This window comes from Pangasianodon hypophthalmus, chromosome 4 (assembly GCF_027358585.1).
Source record: "Pangasianodon hypophthalmus isolate fPanHyp1 chromosome 4, fPanHyp1.pri, whole genome shotgun sequence".
Classification (NCBI taxonomy): domain Eukaryota; kingdom Metazoa; phylum Chordata; class Actinopteri; order Siluriformes; family Pangasiidae; genus Pangasianodon; species Pangasianodon hypophthalmus.
The window spans coordinates 20,845,476-20,868,466 of record NC_069713.1 but is presented as its reverse complement, the minus strand read 5'-3'; the positions used below and the strand labels follow the sequence as shown (position 1 = coordinate 20,868,466).

Below are 22,991 nucleotides of genomic sequence, written 5' to 3'. Positions count from 1 at the left end.
GGGTTACGGAGTTTCTGATACACTATATGGCCAGAAGTATATAGAAACCTGACCATCACCACAAAGTTGGAAGCAAACAGTTGTCTAAAATGTCTTTGTATGCTGTAGCATTAAGATTTCCTCTTTACTGTAACTAAAGGGCAGTGCACTTTTCTGGCCACAACCGTCAGAATGTTGAATTTTGCACTCTGATTGGCAGGCTGCACTCTTGTGTATTTACACTTCAATGCACCAGTTCTGAGTAGAGGAACAAACCTTTGAACGCTGCAACATAATTAGCGTTTCAAAGCAAGATATAGTCACTTGACTGAAAAACATTCATGGAAGTCTTTAAATGTTATTACATAGTTTTGTTTGAAGCATTTAAGGGTGATTAAATGAGATTCTTGTGGGTTTACTGACGGCTGTGGGAAAAGGTCTGTGGTTGGGCATATGCCATGCAAGTCAATTTGCCTCTTTCTGTGTGCAGTATGCAAGTATGCAGTTATTTGCCACAGTTATTGATGAAACGTAACAGACTCTCTAGTGAATGCTTTAAACCTGGCTTGCAAGACTAGTTCTAGTCATCACACCCAGTTTATTACATATTACATATAACGTATTATGGTGTATGTGTGTGTGTGTGTGTGTGTGTGTGTGTGTGTGTGGTGTTCACAGTGACACTGGTGGGCAGACCATGTGGGAACTGCTGCTGAGCTCTTTGGAGCGTCTGGAATCATGTTGCTTCAACAGCCAGCTGGAATATAAGTACGTCCAAAATGCTTTTCTTGCTTTGTATTACATTTTATGTTTTTTTATTTTAAAACACAAATTTAAATGAACAATTCAGCTCTAATGAAATGTGCCCAATATTTCCTTTAGCCCAAATGCAGTCGATCAGTCAATATGTGTTTGGTTTCTGAAGATTATTTCTTTAGCTTCACAAGTAAGGGCATGTGTCAATTTAGTATCATGCCAACTGCATGGATAAATCATCTCACGCTTACATAATGTGGCCCTTTTAGGACAGGTTTCATGAAGTCTTTGGGGTGGGCAGTATGACAAACTATCATATCACTATACTTGAAGACGTTTCTACGATATACAATGTGTATCACAATATTTAGGTTTGAGTAGCTCTGAATTAAAAAAACAAACCTGTGTAAAAATGAGTTTGATACTTTTATTTAATGTCTACTAAAATAAATTAACACGGAAATGGAGGGAAAAATCTGTACAAATTTTTACAATTTTATAAATTATTAAGGAAAAAAAAAATTAACATTGAATCTGCTGATATTACAATACTCACGATATCTCAGTAAAGTCTACTGTGGCCTGTTTTGTCATGATAGTGATAGTATATCTTCATATTGCCCAGCCTTAGTCAATGTTATACAAACCAAATTGGAATTATTTTATCATCCAGTAGACTTATAATGTATAATTCCACATTCAAACTTTGGGCCACACTTCCTACCTGAGCTTCAGGAATGCACCGGGTGATTCCCATTGTCCTGATGAAGAAAGTAATCCCTTAGCCAACTTCAAGATGGCTAATTCTAGTGATATGACACTTGGCTGTACTTCTTACTTTTGTCTACTTTTCTAGCAGTGTCAATAACCACATATGAAAAAGTCTGTTTGATTTGACATGCTATGAGGATTTGCCCATGCAGGTTCCACAATAGTAAACTAGTAGGCTATAAACATCTTTTAATTATTAACATTAGTCTTGTAGCGCCAGTGCAAAACTAAGGCAACTTGTAATTATAAAAAGGGCACTAATACAACATTTTTCAAATAATGTTTTTAATCTTTCAGCTTGCTTTCAGTCGTATCCCTCGGTACGAAGATTTCTAACTATAATTCTCTGTCTTCTTTCTCTCTCTCAGTTCTGGCTGTGTTCTTGGTGTTGGGCTGCTACTGAGTTCTCTCTGTAGCAGTAGTGATGTTGAGCAGCGAATGTGTGTGTCTGTTTCTCTGGACCGACTTCTTCAGAGCTTGCAGGACAGCGGAAGCATGGGACGCATGCAGCAGGAGGTCTTACTCACTACCCCAACACTAAATATGTGTATTAATGCAGGACGCAGCTACCTGCTGTCTGTGTGTAGTTAAGACTTTAGAAATAAGGGTTTTTTTTTTTTTTTTTTTAATGTGCCCATAGGTTCTGGCATACTCTGTGGCATGTGCTGGAGTGTCAGCGTTTAGTTGTGGCATTACTGAAGCCAGTAAAGCTGAGGAGGTGATGAACACTCTGCGATCCATGACTGAGGAGAGCCAGCAGGTGAGGACAGACAAGCCCTGTCTCACTATCGCAATCAAGCTCATTTATCAACTTTATTTGACATTTCTAAATAAAGGCTCATTCGCTGTGCGTACTAGGTTTGTGTTTAATGCTCATTTGTATGTTTGTTGTGTGCAGACTCCAGGCTTGGCCCTGGCTCTGGGCCTCATTGTGCATGGGCTCTCGTCCTGCGGCCATGGTAAAGCTGAGGACCTCCACCCTCGCCTGCTGTCTGCGTGGACTAAGATCCTGCTGGCAGAGGTATTGTTCATGACATACACACACACACACACACACACACACACACACACACATGGTTAATACTAAAAAATAATTAGGTAATTAATAATTATTACAGGTAAAATAGTAAATAATTAAATTAGGACATCATGACTAAGTTGCATTTGACGTGTGGACACACAGTTGTTAGGATGTCATTTTGTCAAATATGAGGATGTTCGTTCTTTTGGTAGCAAGCTAGCCATGTAACTGCGAAGAGTGATGTATATTTACCTCCTTACCTACCATTGATCTTAAGCAAATAATTGTATATACAGCATAACTCATTCAAAGGTAAGAAGTGCTACTTTGTTTATTGTTTATTGTTTATTGTGGATGCCATGTTGATTTGACATCAGCTGCTGAACTCAGGATTGAGGAGACGGTGCTGAGTTTACAAGTAGGAATTCCGAGTTGGGGGGAGTGTTTTCTTTGTGATTTTTCTAGTCGGAGGTCAGTCAGTATAATTCATCCTGTCAGAGATGGTACTGATTTTTCAGAGCAGATATTTTAGATGAACAAAATAGAACCATGGTACCAAGTACTCTTTCTTGTCTGTTTTGTCATAGAATTCTCATTGCACAGCTATGTATTTAAATGTTTACTGATGGAGTGCAAATTGCACTTTTCCTGGACTATTCCTTTAACACTGCAGTATTCTTTTAATCCTTAATAGCTCAGCTGATCGCTTTGGTTAAATTCTGTCTCATTTGTGCGACACTACATGGATATGGATAAAACCATCTGCAGAATGACTAAATGTTAAAGTAAATTGCTTTAATGTTTTACTTGGATGATTTTCAGACAGGCATAAGGCCACCGTTTGGGGAAACTTTAAGATGCTTTATTTTAATTTTAGGATGAATCAAGACTTGTTACACAGTCTTAGCTCATGACTTTGCTCCTTATTTCCATCTATCAGGGCTGTCCGACTATGCAGAGACTGGCAGCTCTGAATGGAGTGATCGCATTGGTGGGATCTGAGACTGCTTTCCTTCAGGTAGGTCTCCTCAGAACAACTCTGTGGCTGAAAATAATCTCAGGTGTTGCCAGGATCATCTACTGCTCACAGTTAACAGTTTAATAAGGCATGATTCAGCTGTAGGCTGCTGTTTTGTGTTGTATATACAAGCAGGAAATCGCTTAAAAACCTTTCAAGCTGCCCTCAGTGTAGCTTTGAAGCATTCTGCTATTCTTCGATTTCTTTTATTGATTATCCTGAAGCATTGGTTACAAATGACTGGCTTTTAAAGCCAAGGCTATAAATATGGTGCTAAACAGCACTTTCTAAACAGCACTTTACTACCTGCTCATTTGCTCTTTCAACCCCAGGTCCATTATCACCAGCTTAGGTGGTGCCAGGCTGAAATGCCAGTCTCATACGGTTGTTGCCCTTTTTAAAACGCACACCTGTGCCAGCTTAGTCTTTGTGTGGCAAATTACACTCCTCAGTGCCCACCCACTTTACACACACACACATACACACACACACACACGCACAGAGCTGTCTCGCCATTTAAATGCAAATGCCACCATACTTGGATGGCAGCCAGGAAGTGTCTCCATAGTAACAGCAGAACTTGACAACGGGAGTGAGGGAAGGATTTTTCTCCCAGTGCTGAACGAAATCCTTGTGGATGTCTCTGATTACACAGCCCTCCCAAATGATGAAAAGATGCACTTAAATGAGACCCTGAATTACTTCAGGCACAAGTGTGTCTTCCAAATACATTTCCAAAATACATTTCAGTGCATTCGAATTCTAACACCAGTGCTTATCATTTGGGGTGACATTTGTAAAAGCCGTAAATGATTGATCATTGTTTATGTGAAATTGCAGTTTTTGAGAGTGAGCTGTGTGTGTATTTGCTTTGGCACAGCCTAATGGAATCCAGCTGCCAGTTGGTGCTTTTTCAATCCTGCCTTTATGAACAGTAAGCCTGTCAGACTGAAATATCCAGAAACCAAGCAGCATATTCTGCCATCACAAAACAGCATACCATAATAAAAGAAATGACACTGGAGGAACATCAGCCACTTCTGGGAGATTGCTCTACTTTAAAATTAGTCTTATGCCAGTAATATTACTCTACGCTTGCTATAGAGCAAAGTAAAATTATTGACTGCTCAGTAGTAGAGTGTATATAATATAATAAATATCTGTATATCCGTTTAAGTGATGGTCAAATATTCGGTAGTAGTCTGTGTCACCTTGGGAGCTGTTGCATGAGAATAATTTTTTTTCTCTGTCTCTTGCAGCTCAAGAGTGAATCAGAGCAGTCCCCTCAGCAACAGAACCGACTAAATGAGGTCATAAGATCTATTACACAGGTAAGATGCTTTGCTTTGCTTGTTGTTCTTTGCTGTTCTGTCTTTTAATTTATTCAAATCCCTAATGCACAAAACATAAATGATTTGTGTTGTAAATAGTTTGTCCTGTCTCTTTTCTCTGTCTTACTCTTGTTGCCCAGATCATCTCTTTCTCAGGAACAATAGGTCTGCAGTCTAATGGAGCTTGCCTGGTGGCTCACCTGTATTTGGCTCACATGTCCAGCAGCCACAGTAGAACTGCAGGTAAGAGTGCTCTAAGTCAGGGGTTCTCAAACTTTTTACAGCCAGGGACCCTTTTAACAGTGAAATAAATTCCATGTTCTCATTTAGCACAGATTAGATTTGTTTTACGAGCATAATTCAACTATTCAGATATTAGACTCGTTATTTAAGTTTGTACACTAATATTTTGCCTATTTTTAGAGTCATAGCACTTTTTATTCCTGACCCCCTCCACCAAAGAAAACATTAGGTCTAAGTTAGCCTTATTTCTAGGCTACTTGTTTTTAAGGTATTCAAGTTTGGACTCTCAAGGTTTGATTCAAGTTACTAGTCAAATAGGCTGAAAACTATGACGTAAATATAACATCTTTAATAATGGTGGGTTGCAGTTTCCATCACTGTAAAAAAGTAAATATAATTATAAAAATATTATCCATGCCTAAGAGTCAAGAGAGCAAGCAGGCTTGCTCTCTGAGTGGGAGGGATACTAGCATACTAGCATACTGTCTCCTCTGTCAATCATAGTGGCACTAGCCAAAAACATCTGTGAGCTCATGTATGTGGAAGGGGGCAGATAGCATGTTCCTCCAAGTGTGCTTGCTGGTGGTGAATGGGCCAAGACCAAATTAGGGAGATTCCTTGGGTTCCCCGAGCCCTACTTTGAGAATATCGTAATATCGGCATATACATACATAAAATACTAAATCTAACATCACAGGACAGGCAATCTCACCTACAAGAAACTTGCCATAATACTTGGTAGAAATAAATTTCTTTTTGTCATTCTCTTGCTCTGTGTCTAACTCAGTGCCTCAAGACTTCAGCTATCTCCCAGAAAGGAGTATCCTCAGAGCATCAGTGTTCTACATTGCTGAAGCTGGAAGGAAAGGTCCTCACCTGGGCTTTATCATTCACATGAATTTATTTTTAATATTTCTATATCTAAACATAGACTGTTCCCAAGTTTGACTTTCCGTCTGTTGTAGGCACACCTGTTTATTATATTCATATGTTTTCTTTGGCTGCAGGACCTGAGGCTATTAATCCTGATCTGATAAAAGTAGTACTGGCTCCACTGGCCACAGTGGGCACTAGCTTCCAATATCCACCTGTTAACTGGAGCGCCATCCTCTCACCTCTGATGAGACTCAACTTTGGTAAACTTTCCCATTTCTTACACTGGCCTTTTAAACCCTGAGTGTGAGAATGATTGCTGCTTGCAAATTTCACTACTACTATTACTACTACTAATAATAATAATGAATTTTAATAAGTGGAATAAATGCCATATAGTAGTCCCATAGGCATTATTGGTCGGAGAACTGAGTGTGTGCTGAGTGTTGCTCTCTTGTGCCCTCTGTAGGTGAAGAAGTGCAGCATCACTGCTTAGAGCTGGCTGCCAGTCAGGCACAGACTTCCTCCAGTGCCTCGCTGTTCCTGGGTGTGTGGCTCGCGCCTCCTCTGGTCCACAGCCTCAGTGTGAGTGGTCACTAGCACGGACATGTATATCTATACACTTTCACGAGCAGTATCAGCTTTTACTGAATATAAGCAGTGATTCTGTGAAGATATGATTAAAAATATGTGTAATTCATATGCACATGCAGTAATGGTTTATGGATACTGTTATAACCTATTTAATACGACACAAGAAATCATTTGTATTCTGTGTTCAGCAACGCACCAGAGCTTTCCTCTATGATTCCCTGTGTTTCTGGATGAAGCACATAGCAGATGATAAGCTGCAGGTGTATGTGGAGAGTTTAGCCGTACAGCAGTTTAATCCAGACCACCGAGCTCAGCGTCTCTCTCTCTGCCTCTCCATCCTGCATGGCCTTGCTAAGGCTATGGCCATGCCCAACCCGGCCCAGAACTGCTGGACTATCCTGTGTTCCACCACTGAGAAGATTTTTCACCTTTTACCTGATCGCATACAGGTATGACCACACAGTCACTAGCTGGAGGCAACTGTTGTGAAAGTGATGGCCTGGCTGTAAAGAATGTAAATAAGTATTTTGGCATGATTTTGATGACAGTTCGTTGTTTAACTTTTTATAGGCACATGAGGTGAATCTCTATGAAGGGATCTGTTCCTGTTTGTCAGAAATGAGCGACACAGAGATAGACAGGATTGTCAAAGTCACCGAGGTACAGATTAAACCACATGCAGCATAAATACATTTTAAACAAATGGATATCTGTTTTAAATGGCCATTTTTAAAATATGAATAGTAACTCTTGTGTAGATTGAAAGCATTTATTCGTTCCACCCTTAATCTTACACTCTTGTACCCATTTTGGCATTTTCCCTGCTTTAGTCTGTTTGATTTCACTCCTTCACTTTTACCGAGTATCAGTTGAGGAGGTTTTAAAGCCGGGAAATTTTCACTGAGTAATAAGCAGAGCATGTTGGATAACACTGCTTTAATTTGTGCTGTGCTGACCTCTACAGGCCAATGTGGAGAAGACCACCTTTATTCTGTCCTACTTGAGTTCAAAAGGCAGAATTCCACTCCTGGGCCTCAATGATATCATCAGTACCATTTTACAGAAGGGGAAACCAGAGCAAATCAGCTGGCTGCTAATGCAGTGCTTCTACCAGTCACGTTTGGCCTCTAACCCTAACACAGGCAAGCCAAATATTTCACCATAGTGGGCACAGAAAGGTCATATATTCTAATAGATCCCTATTAGGTTAGGTTAGGTTAGGTTAGTTTAGGTTAAACTTTGTCATTGTCAGAGTACGAGTACAGAGACATCGAAATGCAGTTGGCATCTAACCAGTAGTGCAAATAGCAAATAAGTTAAAATGAGGTAGCAAAGTTATGCTGCAATAAGTTAACAGTGTACAGGTAAAGGTAAACAATATGATGCATACCAGTAATGCAAATGGCAATTAAGTTAAATGGAATAAATAGGAATTATGGTGCAGTTAGTTGAGATAAACAGTATACAGGTAGTGGTAAGCAGCCTGATGCATGCAATATGATGCAGCAGTGGATAAAAATGTGCAAATAGCAATAATGTGCAAATAACAGTCTGATATATTACGACTAAGGGTTTTTGTTGAGAAAGTAGAAAAGCAAAATATTGTTAGCTGCTCCAGTAGAAAATTCAGTAGTGTTTTCTGGAATTCTTTCATAGCAACCTGGTAGCAGTAACTGGATGTCTATTATCATAGAGCCAAAATGGTGTAAGAGAAAGTAAGGCACCTGACAATATGACCAGCATGGTGAAAATCATACTTAGCTAGTGGCATTGTACATGTCAAACAAGCAATACCTTCCTGTAAATGCTGAGGGCTGAGTAAACATCTGTAGGAATGCCTGTAGCTTGGACTGGAAAACGATCCACCACTGAAGAAATTGCTATCTGATTAGTGGAGAAGCCATGGATGGTATTAGACACTGTTGCCATGAATAAACACTCCTAGAAATAATGGCTCTTCAAAGCTCCTACAGTTATAGTTTTCTCAAAGGCTTCTACATGGAGTCTTTGAAGCCTTTTTTGAAAAGGAAATCCTCTGTTGTAGGATTTTACATAGAACCTATAACCCTCAAGATTTATTTATTTTTTAATAATTAAAATGTATACAGTGAAAGTCAGGCTGGTTGTAGCATCTTGAAAAATAAATGTAAAAGGAAGGTAAAAGGAAGTCAGTGGTTACCTACATGTACAAGTTTATCTTAAGTTCTGCACTGTGTTCTCAGTCAGTGTTGTCTCATATTTATAATTTCACTTGCCTTTAGGTGTTCCCAAAAGAATGGAATGGCTTCTGGAGTTGATGGGGCACATCAGTAAAGTGCTATATGGAGCACCCACTGTACAATGTGATAATGCCAAAGAGGTACATAATAGAAATAACTACACTTCAATCCTGTCCACTAGAAGAAGTAAAGCTCTTGTGACGTTATGTTTTTGGTCATCTCCATTGGACCTCGTATGAGTAGGTTAGACAAGTGCTTAAATATATTTTACTGATCCCCATATTTGGGAGGCAACAGTTGCAACATGGAACATAAAATCCACTATGCAAAATGGTACATAGAGTACAAGCAATAGACACAATCCATGTAACTGTGATCCGAACTGGAGAATGAGTCAAATCTGTAGATAAAAACATATTTATTTAGTGTCAGAATTGTTCATGTGTGTGCATATAGTATGATTATATGCTTTAAGATCTACATGTTAGTGATAAACCTAAACAGATTCTCACCCTGGCATAGGGCACCAGTTTCCTGATGGATGTTTTTGCAGCTGCAGTGGTGTCATGGGCGGACCACTCCATGCCCCTTCTCATCGGCATCCGAGCCCAGTGGTTTCCATGGCAAAAGTCATCCAAGCACGCAGACTTACCCCATGACCTCTACGTGAACACTGCATCCACTGAGGAGTCTGTTAAACAGTGTGTGCTGGCAATGTCATACAGCCTAAAGCATCTGTTAGCCAAAGAGCCATGGAAGGCCCAGTCACAGAAGGTATGGTCTGTTAAAATCGTGATTACTGACAGTATATTATTCTTTACTAAAGAGCAGAGATTACTGAATTTGTGACTTAAGAAATTTAACATTAACTAAACTATTATTAATAAAAAAAAGTCATATAATAATAAATCTAGATGGGGCCTGCTGTTATAGGAAAACAATCAAACAAAGTGGCGTGTTGAGGACCAGCGTTAAAGCAACCACTCCTGAGTTATATTTTCATATAACAGTACATGCTGAAGTGTTTTATTCCTCTTATACCTCAGCAATTTGCCAGTGATTACGTTTTTGTTAATTAAGGAAAGACACATCATTTTTATTAGTTTATAGTTACATTTAATGTTGTGGAGCATCCACAACACAAGTGAATTCCTGTTATCACATAAGTTATAGCAGCTATAAACAGTTCCCTCACTAGCCTCTGCTTTTTTCTCTCTCATGAAGATAATGAGACAAAAAAAAAATCTGAGCTTTGGCATGTTAGTGGGAAACCAGAAAGTGCAAAGTCATCTGTTCTGAAGATTTTCAATGTGGAACAAAATCTAAAGAAACACCTTTACTTGTGACTGTTACAAAGTGCTGACCACAGAGACTCTTTCCATGAATATTAAACAAATGTCTCCTTACAAATCTTCACAGAAATCACAATTAGATGGTTTTGCTTTTTTTAAATAACATGCTTATTAAACCATTTGTTATAGTTCTAGATTATGTGGAGCATCTGTCATTCAAGTCCCTTTAAATTAGCTGTTACTATAGTAACATACAATGACATAGTTAACATACAGTAAGAAAGAGTGCATTAATATACACTGACGGAGCACTTTATTAGGGACATCTGTACACTTACTCATTCACGCAATTATCTAAGCAGCCAATCGTGTTGCAGCAGTGTAATGAATAAAGTCATGCAGATACGGGCCAGTAGCTTTGGGTAATGTTCACATTAACCATCAGAATGGGTAAAAATGTGATCTCAGTGATTTTGACCGTGGCATGATTGTTGGTGCCAGACGGGCTGGTTTGAGTTTTTCTATAACTGCTGATCTACTGGGATTTTCACACACAACAGTCTCTAGAGTTTACTCAAAATGGTGCAATAAAGAAAAAACATCCAGTGAGCGGCAGTTCTGTGGATGGAAACGCCTTGCTGATGAGAGAGGTCAACGGAAAATGGCCAAACTGGTTCAAGCTGACAGAAAGGCTACAGTAACTCAGATAAGCATTCTGTACAATTATGGTGAGCAGATTAGCATCTCAGAATGCACAACACATCAAACCTTGAGGTGGACGGGCTACAACAGCAGAAGACCCCGACATGGTCCACTTCTGCCAGCCAAGAACAGAAAGCTGAGGCTGCAGTGGGAACAGGCTTACCAAAACTGGACAGTTGAAGACTGGAAAAACATGGTCTGATGAATCTCGATTTCTGCTGATGCACACTGATGATAGGGACAGAATTTGGCACCAACAGCATGAATCCATGGACCCAACCTGCCTTGTGTCAGCAGTCCAGTCTGGTGGAGGTGGTGTAATGGTGTGGGGAATGTTTTCTTGGCACACACTGGGCCCATTAATACTAATCAATCATCGCTTGATTGCCACAGCCTATTTGAGTATTGCTGCTGACCACGTGCATCCCTCCATGGCCACAACTTGCCCATCTTCTAATGGCTATTTCCAGCATGATAATGCACCATGTCACAAAGCAAAAGTCGTCTCAAACGGGAGTTCAATATTCTTCAGTGGCCTTCCCAGTCACCACATCTGAATCCAATAGAACACCTTTGGGATTCGCAGCACGATAGTGCACCTGAAAAATCTGCAGGAATTGCATGATGCAATCATGTTAACATGGACCAAAATCTCAAAGCAATGTTTCCAACATCTTATGGAATCTGTCCTGAAGAATTGAGGCTGCTTTGAGAGCAAAGGGAGGCCCTATCCAGTATTAGTATAGTGTTCCTAGTGCTTGGTGCGTGTAAACCTGTGATTTGCCTTGTATCCAGAACTACTGTCACAGCTGCTGTTGTAGACAGTCAACACCTTCTGACTGATCAAAATCGAGGATTCAACATCAGCGTGGTTTAAATAATAATAATAATAATAATAATAATAATAACAACAGTCAAAAGTAAATAAATTAAATATAGACATTCTTTAGAATGTTTAGATGTGTATTTAGTGTGTTGGGTTCTTTTGTATTTTGTGCTGTGCTTTTATAGCAGTAAAGGTTTGGATCTATAAGACTGGGGAATACAGAAATGATTCTTGTCTGTCCTTGGTTTTCAGTTCATTGACTGGCTCTTCAGCCTAACAGAAGCTCCTGAGGAATCTTTATCACAGATAGCAAGAGGTGAGACATTTGAATATGTGGTAGCAACACTTTTAAATCTGGTGGTCGTGGACCTTATACCTCATGTGTTCACTGTTCAAAACCATGAAGTAGTTTAGGAAAAAAAGACAAAATATTTATTTCATATTATATTATTATATTAATATTCTTTAATATCTCTCATCCTTAACCAGCCTTAATTTGTCTCCTCAGCGGCCTTACTAGCACTGAAGTCTACCCCAGAATTCAAGAAAAAGACAGTGTGGACGAGAGCATATGGCTGGTGATCTTCCAATGGAGTACTTTAAAAAAGTACATGTATCACACAAGAAACAGAGGACATGTATGCATGTCATAGATTTTATGAGTACATTCATCACACAGAGTCCTTGTCTACATGTCTGCCAATGATGGATTTAAAAACTGTAAAGTAAAAACAAAAATTGTTCACTTTAGAGCAATGATCAAGATTAAAACCTGAAACAGTAATGTTCCATACAGTAATATAGCAAAGCACTTACAAGTTTCAAATGGACCTGCAAAATATTAGCATGTGTTTGGCAAGACTCTGTTACTCTGAATGTATTACCATAATAGACCAGTGCCAAGCTGACATCATTTAGACTGTTACTATGAAAATAGTATTATGCATTATTCAGTTTTTGAATTTATTCTTATCAATTCCTTTGCATTTCAAGCGCCACAGTGTATGTTACATACTAGGTATGCCATATCCTTTCAGTCTTAATTGCCAAAAGTAAGTAAATGATGATGGATATTTTGGAATCATGTCCTTCTAACTTCAACAAAGTTATTAGTTTGTGCATACATTATTTTGTGCGGTAATCATGTAGAAGTGGCATAAATTTCTTCTTCATTTAGCCCCTTTTCATCTTCTTATTCCAGCTGTCAAGAGACTGACTCCTTTCTTTGAGTAAGATTCGTACTGTAAAGCCAGAACCTTCAAAACACAAAGATAAAGGCATTTATTTAGCAGTTGTAGCAGTCTTATTTATTAATAAGTGTTAACTGTATAGCACTGAGTTGCTCACCTGCTGCCAACAGAGGGAGGTAGGCCATTAGCAGGTATGGGAAATGTACATAGATAGAGACAGGTGTTTTCAGCTGGACAGAATATGTGCCTTGTGACTCGTAATATGGCAACGCCTGTAAAATACTGATTCCTAAAAAAAGATCAAGAAATGGTGCTATAAGAATTGCTATAGGAAATAGACTTCTTGAATGACACCAACTGAAACTACTGACAAATCTACCAAAAAAATATTTGAGTGTGCTCCTAGAATATGTGTAATTTAGGAGTGAATATATTTTCTCGTTTATGCTTTAGACATTTTAGAAATGTTAGTTATTTGGCTGTGGTGCAGCTGGAATGTTCTGTTATCAACATATTTCCTGAAACCCACATGCACACACTTGTTGTCTCAGCCAACCCTCTCCCTCAGGCTTCTGCACCACATGGCTTCCTGCTTGCTCAAATATCTGTTTCCTAACTATGTGCAACCCTTAGCAGCTGTTTAATTAAACAATGGCTTGGTTTGTGTTTATTCCATCCACATGGTCACTAATCAGGACTTTGCAAATATTTATTCTTAAGTCCACAAAACTTTCTCATCGTAATTTGCTCTGGCCTCGTTTTACATAGCAGATATTACAGCTTATTGTCTAGTTATTCATCTTAAACCATATTAATGCCTGGTGCTCTGTCAGCCTGATGACGTCTGTCAGCTCTCCGCATTTCTTCTTACATGAAATTAACTTGTGGGTGTCTAAATTTTCCACAGATGAACAGAGATGACCTTTATGATTTGAAGTGAAGTACAAAGGAAAATATAGTGACCTATTTGACTCCTTGCCACTGAAGGCTGAAAACTGACAGTAAGAATCTTAGGCATGATTTTCTGACAAATAGACTAGACTTCAGTAAAGTTCTCTTATCAGGGCTACCCAAGATCTGTATCACTAATTTATAAGGATTTTGGAATCTGCTGAAGGAATCCAGATACACATGAGGAAATGAATAGTGTCTTTAAAGAGTTTCACTGGCTACCTGTCTTCTACAATTGATCTTTTAATGACATTTTAAATTGATGCACTGTCTTGCCACATCCTACATGAGTGAATGTTCCTTCCAGATCACTCTAATCATCAATAGAAAAAATTAAGAATGAAAAAAATAATAGGGCAGAATCTATCTTTACTAACAATCATTCTTCCTCTTCTTATATTTTCAGACATTTTTAGTTCTTTTTTCCTCTGAATTTTATTCTGTTATAGTTACGCTTAAAGCAAGTGCTAGAAAAGCACTATATGAAAAAAAAAATTTGTATTAGTAGTCTATCAACGCATCAACAAATTTCAGTCCCATTTACATTTTGTTTCTCGTGTCTATTCATGTTGTACCTTCTGTGATCACAGACAGTATGTAGACTGGGATGGCGATGGTGTAGCGCGCCCACAGCATATTGAATGATGGTGTGGTAATGAGACACATCAGTTCATATGGGTACCTTTAAGACAGAACAGCCTTGCACAAACTGTGTTTCCTCCTTGTTTGCTTCTAAATGGTTTCATGCAATGCATTTTGTAAACACATCAAAAGGGAGAACTTGATATTTGCATGGAAACAGGCTCTAATGACTAGCTAGTTTCACATTTAGTACACAAATGTGCTTTATTCCTAATTGCCTGAAATGATCAAACATTTTTAGAATAGCATTTATGACTGCTTTGTGTCTCATTGATGTGTGTAAGTGCAAGATACACACCTTATCAGGTGTAAGATATTCCACAGATAAAACAGCACACACACTACTGTTTTACTTTGAAACTCCTCTTGACTGATGATTAGGAATAGAAGGAAATTTCTCTCAATCACCTGATGAATAGAGGGGAAGATAATCCACACTTAACAAAGTAACACATTGTGTGACATCTTAAATCAAAAAAAGGCTTCTACTTCAAGAGGGACACTGGTCTATCTGTAATCGCTAAGGTATCTATAATGTCAGCGTTACCTGGACAAGCCGAGGAAGGAGTTGACTCTCTTCTATTCCATCTGCAATGTGGAAAAGCTCCAGCACTGACAAAAGCTGGCACATGCTCATCATCACTCCCACAAAATAAAATGTGCCAGCTAAAGCATCTAAATGACATGATAAATGAGTACTGCAAGATTAGAGCATTATAATATTGGCTGATATAATATTTTATTATTAAAAATTCATATAACTGTATAACTTGTATGTTATTACAATATTGTATTAAAAACAAAATCTTATTTAGGCTCATTAGGTAGCATTTTAAGCATCACATCCTGTTTTCTACAGATTTGAAGATAGCCTATCTTGGGACTATGCAAGTGTTAAAAAAACAAGTCTACACACCCCTGTTAAAATGGCACTTTTTTTTGTAATGTAAAAAAAAAAAAAAAAAACGGAAAGAAAGATAAATCATGTCAGAATTTTTTCCACCTTTAATTTTGCAATCTATAAAAATAAAGTGAAAAACAAATAGACATTTAAGGGTAAAGAAGGAAAATAAAAATCGTACAATAACCTGGTTGCACAAGTGAGCACATCCTTTTATAATGGGGAATGTGACTGTGCTCAGAATTAACCAATCACATTCAGACTCATGTTCAAAAGTAATTATCATACACCTGTCACCAATACAGTGATTCTGATTGACCCCAAACAAAGATCAGCTGTTTCTGTAACTTGTCTTGACATCTTGGTTCCATCTGACTGCTGAAGCCATGTTCCACAAAGAGCTCGCAAAGTCTATACAGGATCTCACTGTTGAAAGGTATTGATCAGGAGAAGGATCCTTTCCAAAACATTAGATATACCATGGAACCCAGTAAAGGCCACCATCAACAAGTGGAGAATATGGGGCACCACCATGACATTACCAATAACAGAACATCTCTCCAAAATTTACAAAAGGACAAGATGAAAACTTTAGGGAGGCTTCCAAGAGACCTACGGCAACATTAAAGGAGCTGCAGGAATATCTGGTACTGGTCACTCCCTGCATGTGATGACAATCTCTCATATTCTTCACATGGCTGAGCTATGGGGTAGGGTGGATAGACAGAATCCCTTTCTCACAAAAAAAACATCCAAGTCCACCTAGCTCACCCCAAACCATGTGGCAAAATGTGTTAAGGTCTGATGAGACCAAGGGTGAACTTTCTGGCCATAAATCCAAAAGGTATGTTTGGAAAAAAAAATCACCAAAAGAACACCATACACACGGTAAAGCATGGTGGTGGCAGCATCGTGCTTTGGGGCTGCTTTTCTTCTGCTGGAACTGGGGCTTTAATCAAGGTGGAGGCACTCATAACTCACTCCCAACACCAGTTGATTTTGGTGCAAAACCTTCATGCGTCTAATAGAAAGCTGAAGAGGAATTTAACCTTCCAGCACAACGACGACCCAAAGCATACATCCTAATCAACAAAGGAATTCTTCACCAAAAGATGATCAACATTTTGGAATGGCCCAGACAGAGCCCAGACCTGAATCCAATTGAAAATCTGTGGGGTGACCTGGAGACAGCAAGTTCTTCCACACCAAACTTGGCAAACCATGGAGCTCGCTTTGTGCACAGGGGCATTGTCATGCCGGAACATGTTTGGGCTGCTTAGTTCCAGTGAAGCGAAATTATAATGCTACAGCATAGAAAGACATTCTAGACAATTGTGTGCTTCCATCTTTGTTGTAACAGTTTAGGGAAGAACCACATGTGGTTGTGATGGTCAGGTTTCCACATACTTTTGACCATATAGTGTATACTGTCTTAGTGATTCCATGATTAAGGCGTCATTTGTGTCCCAGTGATATTACATATACAAATATATATGAAGTAAAGCTAAAATTTATTTTAAAAAGGGTAAAGTTTCCTTCACAACAGCCTATGTGCATATTTCAGATATATAATAAAAAGCCTATTTACAGTGATTTTTGACAGTCCTAGCCCACTATAACTACACATTACCTTCAAATATAATCATTAAAATAGTTAAAGTATTATTTTTGCATTTATGTGTGAATCCATTTAAGATCTCATTGTTGAAACATTTGTTTCCATGAGTCATCCATTATAGATTATGAAAAAATGTACATACATTACTGCTCTGTCCAACAACTCTTACCCCACCCTGTTACACCTACACATTCACCACTGTGAAATATTTTCAGTGTATTCCACAGGAAGTGTGTTCACTCAACACTTTTACTTCAACTTCCTATTGAAAATACTCAAAATATTTCACTATTAATCGATGGGAAGAAGAAAATTAATGTCTCACATTCTTTTTATGCCTCAGCCACTGAGTGCTGGAGGCATTATGTTTTCGGGTTGTCAGTCCACCGGTCCCAGATTCTCGTTAGCGCGATATCTCAAGAACAAGTGGTTGAATGTGTGTAAGATTTATATGTAATTATCATTATTATTGTAACCAGCAGATTGATCCAAACAGGATCAAGATCACAGCAAGGTCAAATGTCTGAAAGTTTTCCATAATACCTTCCTTCATGTTTGAAAAAATATTTTAAGGGTATTTCTGGCATACAAATCAGTAGCAAGAGGACTAGATGTGTCGGTGGCAGAGGCATCCCATCAACGCCACTGCCATCAAATCTGACTTGTTTCTTTATTTTCCAAAATGATATATTGTGATATTTACTGATAGGGTCAGTTTGAAAGTACAGTCCTGTCAGAAAAAAAAAATTATAGATTGAAACTAACTTTTTAACGTCAAAACTAAGTTTTAAAGTAAATCAATACAAAGTCCTTAATGTCCACATACCATTACCATGGGGACTAGATAACTACATGTTCTGTATTTGCTAGTTCTATGCTAAAAACTCAGCCCTGTTATTTATTTAACAGCAAAATGCAGTCATTGTCAGCAAAGAAGGCTTGTAAAAAAAATTTTTAAAAAATGAGATGGGTCAACGCATTGTCTTGGAATCAATTATTAATATTTTTTTACAGATACAAGGGGTAAATGGCACTGCAATCATGGAATCAATTCTTGTTAAGTCCTACCCACTTACTGGATGAAACATGGGCTGTGACAATATGTATTGTGTATGTTGAATGCAGAATTATACTGTACAACCATTGTGCACTTGCCAACCCAGTACTGGTGGCATCCATGGATGCTCTTGAGATAGAGAAGTAGATAAGCAGTGGAACTTACTCTTAGGACTGTTTCTGTTAGTATGTTTCCTAAGGAAATATTGCTATGCAGTATTGCAGTAACACTTCTGCTGAGGAAATTCAGTTCACTTGTTTTCTTCTCTCTAGCAGTTCACTGCATGAGCAGCTCCTATTAGCTGCACTAGACTCAAAGCTAAACAAACTCCACTCCTCCTCCTTGTCTGTATTTATTTAGCCCAAATCTGCAGCTTACCCAATCCAAACGAGAGAAATCTGGCGGTCATGTTGGAAAAGATCCATGTGTGTCCACAGAACTGGAGTAAATAGTAGGAGAACAGATAGCCGAAGCCAATGCTGCACCTGTACAGGTAAAACACATGCCACTGAGGTAACGGAAAGCATTCTAACTCTAATACTCATACTTCCTTTTCTATTTTCATGGAAATTTGACTGTACATGAAGTCCTAAACGACTCACTAACTTTTTAAGAGTATTGTGTTAAAGTTTGTCACCGTGTTTTCGCTTTTTTCCCCCTCCACAACACAGCGCTTCCTGACACGAACAGCACTATGACATTAAGTGTATTTTAGCTGTAAGCTATAACAGCTCATATCCAGTGCTGCTGGCGGTACAGACACCAAAACAAAACACAGCCAAATTCCTCAGCCGTTCAGTTACCATTTACACACAGAGTTCAGAAAACTGCTCAAAATAAAACTGCTGAGAGTAAAGAGCTGAAATAAAGCCTGACAGAGCTTCGAAATGGGCGTCTGGCGCACAGAAGCAGTCCTCACCTCATTTCCTGTGCTGCTTCTCGCTCACTTTTTTGCTGCTTGTTGCTTTTCTTGTTCATCGCGCCTTCAGTCGTCGGCTTCCCCGTTTCCTCAGTGACGTAAGCAGGGCAGGACCTGCGGTGGGCTTCCCTTTGCCTTTCCCTTTTGCCTTTCCCTCATCTTTCTGACTGGGTTTGATCTCAAAGACACGCATGGAGCATGATCTTAAAGAACGCATTAGGCTTGATCTCAAAGAGACGCATGAGGTTTGATCTCAAAGACACGCATGGTGCTTGAGCTGAAAGACACACATCAAGCTTTATCTCCAAGACACGCATGGTGCTAGAGCTCAAAGGCACGCATGGATCTTGAGCTCAAAGACACGCTTGAGGCTTGATCTCAAAGACACGCTTGAGGCTTGATCTCAAAGACACGCATAGAGCTTGAGCTCAAAGACACACATGGAGCTTGATCTCGAAGACACGCATGGAGCTTGAGCTCAAAGACACGTTTAGAGCTTGATCTCAAAGACACTCTTGAGGCTTGAGCTCGAGCTCAAAGAGACGTTTGGAGCTTGAGCTCAAAGACACGAATGGATCTTGAGCTCAAACACACGCATGGAGCTGGATCTCAAAGACACGCATGGAGCTGGATCTCAAAGACACACATAGAGCTTGAGCTCAAAGACGCGCATGGAGCTTGAGCTCAAAAACGCGCATGGAGCTTGAGCTCAAAGACACGCATGAGGCTCATGGAAAAATATACAGACGCCTGCGCAAGAAACTCGTGTTTTTCACGTTATTACATGAGTCTACATTTCTCTGAACTCGACTGTGTCACATTCTCCATTTTTCAAACTAGCATTACTACTTACAGGACCTACTTATAAGCAGCATTGCTGCATGACTACACATGCTAAAGCAAATACTTGTCTAGACATTATCAGACCACATGCATAGTTTACAGGGCACCTCAAAGACAATATTCATTCACACCTAGGGGCAATTTATCTTAGCCAATCCACCTACTAGCATATTGGGAGCATATGGGGGGTGGGAAGAAAACCAGAGAATCCGAAGGAAACCCACATGGACATGGGGAGAACATATACAGACACTCTGCAGAGACAGTAACCCGAGGTCAGGCTCAAACCAGGGACCCTGGAGCTGTGAGGCAGCAACTCTACCTTATTTGAACTTGTTCACAATGTCCTCAGATGATATTGATACTAGATACTGAAAACTAATTAATGGTGGGATCAGAGCCTCTTAAATTAAAGCCCTTTTTTATAATTTGCAAATGCTCTCTTCATGCCAACAGCACAGTGTTTGGTCAACGGGAAAAATCTGTGGTGTCTGTGGCACTGCAGGGTCTACAAGGTCTTTACTGCCAACATCCACCCAATCTGGACAAGGAGGAATCTCGACTTGCTTGTCAGTCGTATTGCCTGTCCATTTAAACAGATCTACCTCTTGCACTAGCAATCTGGTGTTCTAGAATAATACTGCATTTGATTAGAGGTCGTAACTCATAACTCCCAACCTCCGATCAGGAAAAAAAACAAAGAAAACATCCCTTTAACTTGGAATTCCTATTTGGGCTCTCCAGATGGTCTCCTGAACTCGTTCCTGCGAATTCAGCAAGTGACATCAAATCAACATGGCTGCTCACTGTATGAACAGTAAACAAAGGAGCAATTCTTACCTTTAAATGAGTTAGGCTTATTTACTTTAAATCAATCACAATTACAATTACAGACATCAGAATATGCTGACATGCTGTTTTGAGGAGGAAAATATACATCACTCATCACAGTTAACTGGCTAGCTAATTGTTAACAAAGACAAACATGTAGGCGTCAATGGGTTTTTCTACATTTGGTAAGTCATACATGAGTGTTGGTCGAAAATTGAGTTATTCCAAGTTCTGACTTCCCATTTCCGAGGTAGGTCAAATACAGCATTATGACAGATTACAACTAATATCTCAGAGGTCCATTAAATCACCATTAAACCACCATTAAACCACAGCCTGTTACCCCAAAGTCACAATCAGCGACCACTCGACAGCCGTAGCACACTTTTGCATCGTACCATAAAATCAGTTACAGAGTTCAACCCGTAAGTATGGAAAACTCAAAATACCCTTACAAACACAACAAGGAACCATTATTAGCAGTATGTTCATTCACTCATTTATTCATTCGCCTTCAGGAAGAGCCCTACCCTGGGAATATTGGGCCTACAGGAATGCACACACCTATTTGCACACTTTTACAGACCTAGGGGCAATTTACAGTAGCGAATCCACCTACCAGCATGTTTTTCAGAGGTTAGAAAAAAAAAAAACAGAAACCCAAACGGTGACAGGGAAAACGCACAAAATTGTAGCCATAGCTCAGGATCAAACCATGGAGGCACGAACACTCCCTGCTCTACCACCGTAAATCCCTGTAATAGTTACAGTTCAATAAATCTTTTCAAATGTGAACTCTTAAAGGTGTGACCGGATTTATTGAAATTCAATTCAATTCAATTTTATCTGTATAGTGCTTTTAACAATGAACATTGTCTCAAAGCAGCTTTACAGAACATGAGAAACAAAAAGCATGCAAACAGAAACAAAAACATGCAAACAGTCCTAGATGTTAGACAGAATTATCCCTAGTGAGCAAGCCTGAGGCGATGGAGGCGACTGTGGCAAGGAAAAATGACAATGAAGTCATTTGGCTTGATGTTCTTATTGGTGTCTTTCTGTAGCTTGTCTACCAAATACAGTGACAATAAAAAAGCAGTGAGGAGATGGGTGTGAGGAATTGACATGAAAACAGGTAGTGACAAGTATGTCTACAATATTCTTATATAGAGAGGTATGCTTTTCAAGAATTTGGCTTTGGCCTGGGTGCTCACCACAAAGCCTGCATCATTCTCGTTAATGTGATTCCTTGTTTTGTACTATGACATGCATTTTCAATCTCCATCTTTGATTTCTCTGGAGCAAAATTTATATTTCTTCTGACAAGTTCCAACAGGTTGTGGCCTGCTGTGGCAAACCAAAATAAATTCTCTTACCAGTCAAGACAATTTCTAACATGATTGCCAGAATGCTTTTCATAATAACTCACCTGGGGGATTAATAATAATGGCCATTTTTTGAGATTAAACTTAGATTCTCAAAAGAGTTTCTCAAAATCTCTTACTCCTACTACCAGGCATTGGTGTACAAATGTCAATTTTCATCATCACGTCATGCCTATGTAAAAAACTTCAGTAATAAGAAAGCAAAATCAGTACTGATCAGAAGCAAACTCAGGCTTATCCCATGGTGTGATCTGCACAAAAAAGAAATAAAGAAGTAAAATCGACCTGCAAATATGTGTTAGTTTAACACAGTTTTACATTTTTTTTGTTGTCAGAGCAAAGATTGTAAAACCAGGCACTCGTGGACTGGTTGCAGTTAAACAGTGGGTTGAGCCAATTTTCCTTGATTTTGCTGGCTTGATTTTCTCTCCTTCCAGTGCATCTGTGGCTTTGTATTTGAATACTAGATGTGATTTTTGCACTACTTTTTTTGAGTTATACTTTTCTTGAACATTCTCCTAAAGGAGAAGTTTGTTCCTATAAGTAGGAACTAAATTAAGATTTCCAAATAATATGAAACAAGTTCTCTGTCATAACAGTTTATGTCCATTTGTATAGCAGTGTAATGTTGCCATTAATGGTCATTTCAGCTACGTCACATGCTAATTTTTGCTAAGTTTATCGTAGTTAGCATGTTTTATTTCATGTTTTATGATAGAAGTTACAACTCTGTCATAATGCTTCATGAGATGCATTGCATCTGCTCTGACATTGTAATAGGTCTCACTTGACCTGCCTAATTTCTTTTCTGCATCCTGAAGCAATGAGGCATCAACACTACCTTCAACCACTGTGCCACCCGGACCCTATTGTTCTGGATTTTAATTAAAACATTTCCATGCATTGTAGCTTATAAATAGTTCATCTAACATCCTTTTCATTTAGTGGCACCTAAACTATTATTTATGCTCATCATAATGACCTAGCCTAAACTGTTATTTATGATTATGGTTCCGTAGTACAGGGACT

General features: G+C 39.0%; 2 protein-coding genes across 6 annotated transcripts in view; one reads left to right on the top strand and one right to left on the bottom strand.

Moving 5' to 3' along the window:
• focad (focadhesin) overlaps window positions 1-12,801 on the top strand; it is a 57,973-nt gene extending 45,172 nt beyond the window's left edge. The window contains exons 28-44 of the mRNA XM_026936477.3: window positions 658-747; window positions 1,875-2,022; window positions 2,147-2,266; window positions 2,405-2,527; window positions 3,468-3,545; window positions 4,805-4,876; window positions 5,017-5,119; window positions 5,907-5,987; window positions 6,127-6,255; window positions 6,462-6,577; window positions 6,775-7,035; window positions 7,157-7,246; window positions 7,551-7,728; window positions 8,848-8,945; window positions 9,328-9,579; window positions 11,878-11,941; window positions 12,134-12,801. Coding sequence (XP_026792278.3) covers window positions 658-747; window positions 1,875-2,022; window positions 2,147-2,266; window positions 2,405-2,527; window positions 3,468-3,545; window positions 4,805-4,876; window positions 5,017-5,119; window positions 5,907-5,987; window positions 6,127-6,255; window positions 6,462-6,577; window positions 6,775-7,035; window positions 7,157-7,246; window positions 7,551-7,728; window positions 8,848-8,945; window positions 9,328-9,579; window positions 11,878-11,941; window positions 12,134-12,207 — 2,077 coding nt within the window. The 3' untranslated portion in view covers window positions 12,208-12,801. The remainder of the gene's footprint in view (window positions 1-657; window positions 748-1,874; window positions 2,023-2,146; window positions 2,267-2,404; window positions 2,528-3,467; window positions 3,546-4,804; window positions 4,877-5,016; window positions 5,120-5,906; window positions 5,988-6,126; window positions 6,256-6,461; window positions 6,578-6,774; window positions 7,036-7,156; window positions 7,247-7,550; window positions 7,729-8,847; window positions 8,946-9,327; window positions 9,580-11,877; window positions 11,942-12,133) is intronic.
• Window positions 12,263-19,239, bottom strand: hacd4 (3-hydroxyacyl-CoA dehydratase 4). Of its 5 annotated transcripts, XM_053233037.1 has the most exons (8): window positions 18,904-19,223; window positions 18,363-18,469; window positions 14,956-15,083; window positions 14,707-14,816; window positions 14,342-14,448; window positions 12,973-13,104; window positions 12,750-12,881; window positions 12,263-12,343 (listed from the first exon to the last, which is right to left on the bottom strand). In XM_053233037.1, exons 1-7 carry the CDS (start codon window positions 18,960-18,962, stop codon window positions 12,799-12,801), a joined length of 726 nt encoding a protein of 241 aa, XP_053089012.1. In that variant the 5' UTR covers window positions 18,963-19,223; the 3' UTR covers window positions 12,263-12,343; window positions 12,750-12,798. The 5 variants fall into 5 exon arrangements, 4 of the variants coding, with proteins under 4 accessions (XP_053089012.1, XP_026792282.1, XP_034159238.1 ...); XR_008301545.1 differs by lacking the exon at window positions 14,342-14,448 and having other exon boundaries at window positions 18,904-19,239; XM_026936481.3 differs by having other exon boundaries at window positions 12,263-12,881; window positions 18,788-18,915.
• Between the last annotated feature and the right edge of the window lie 3,752 nt (window positions 19,240-22,991).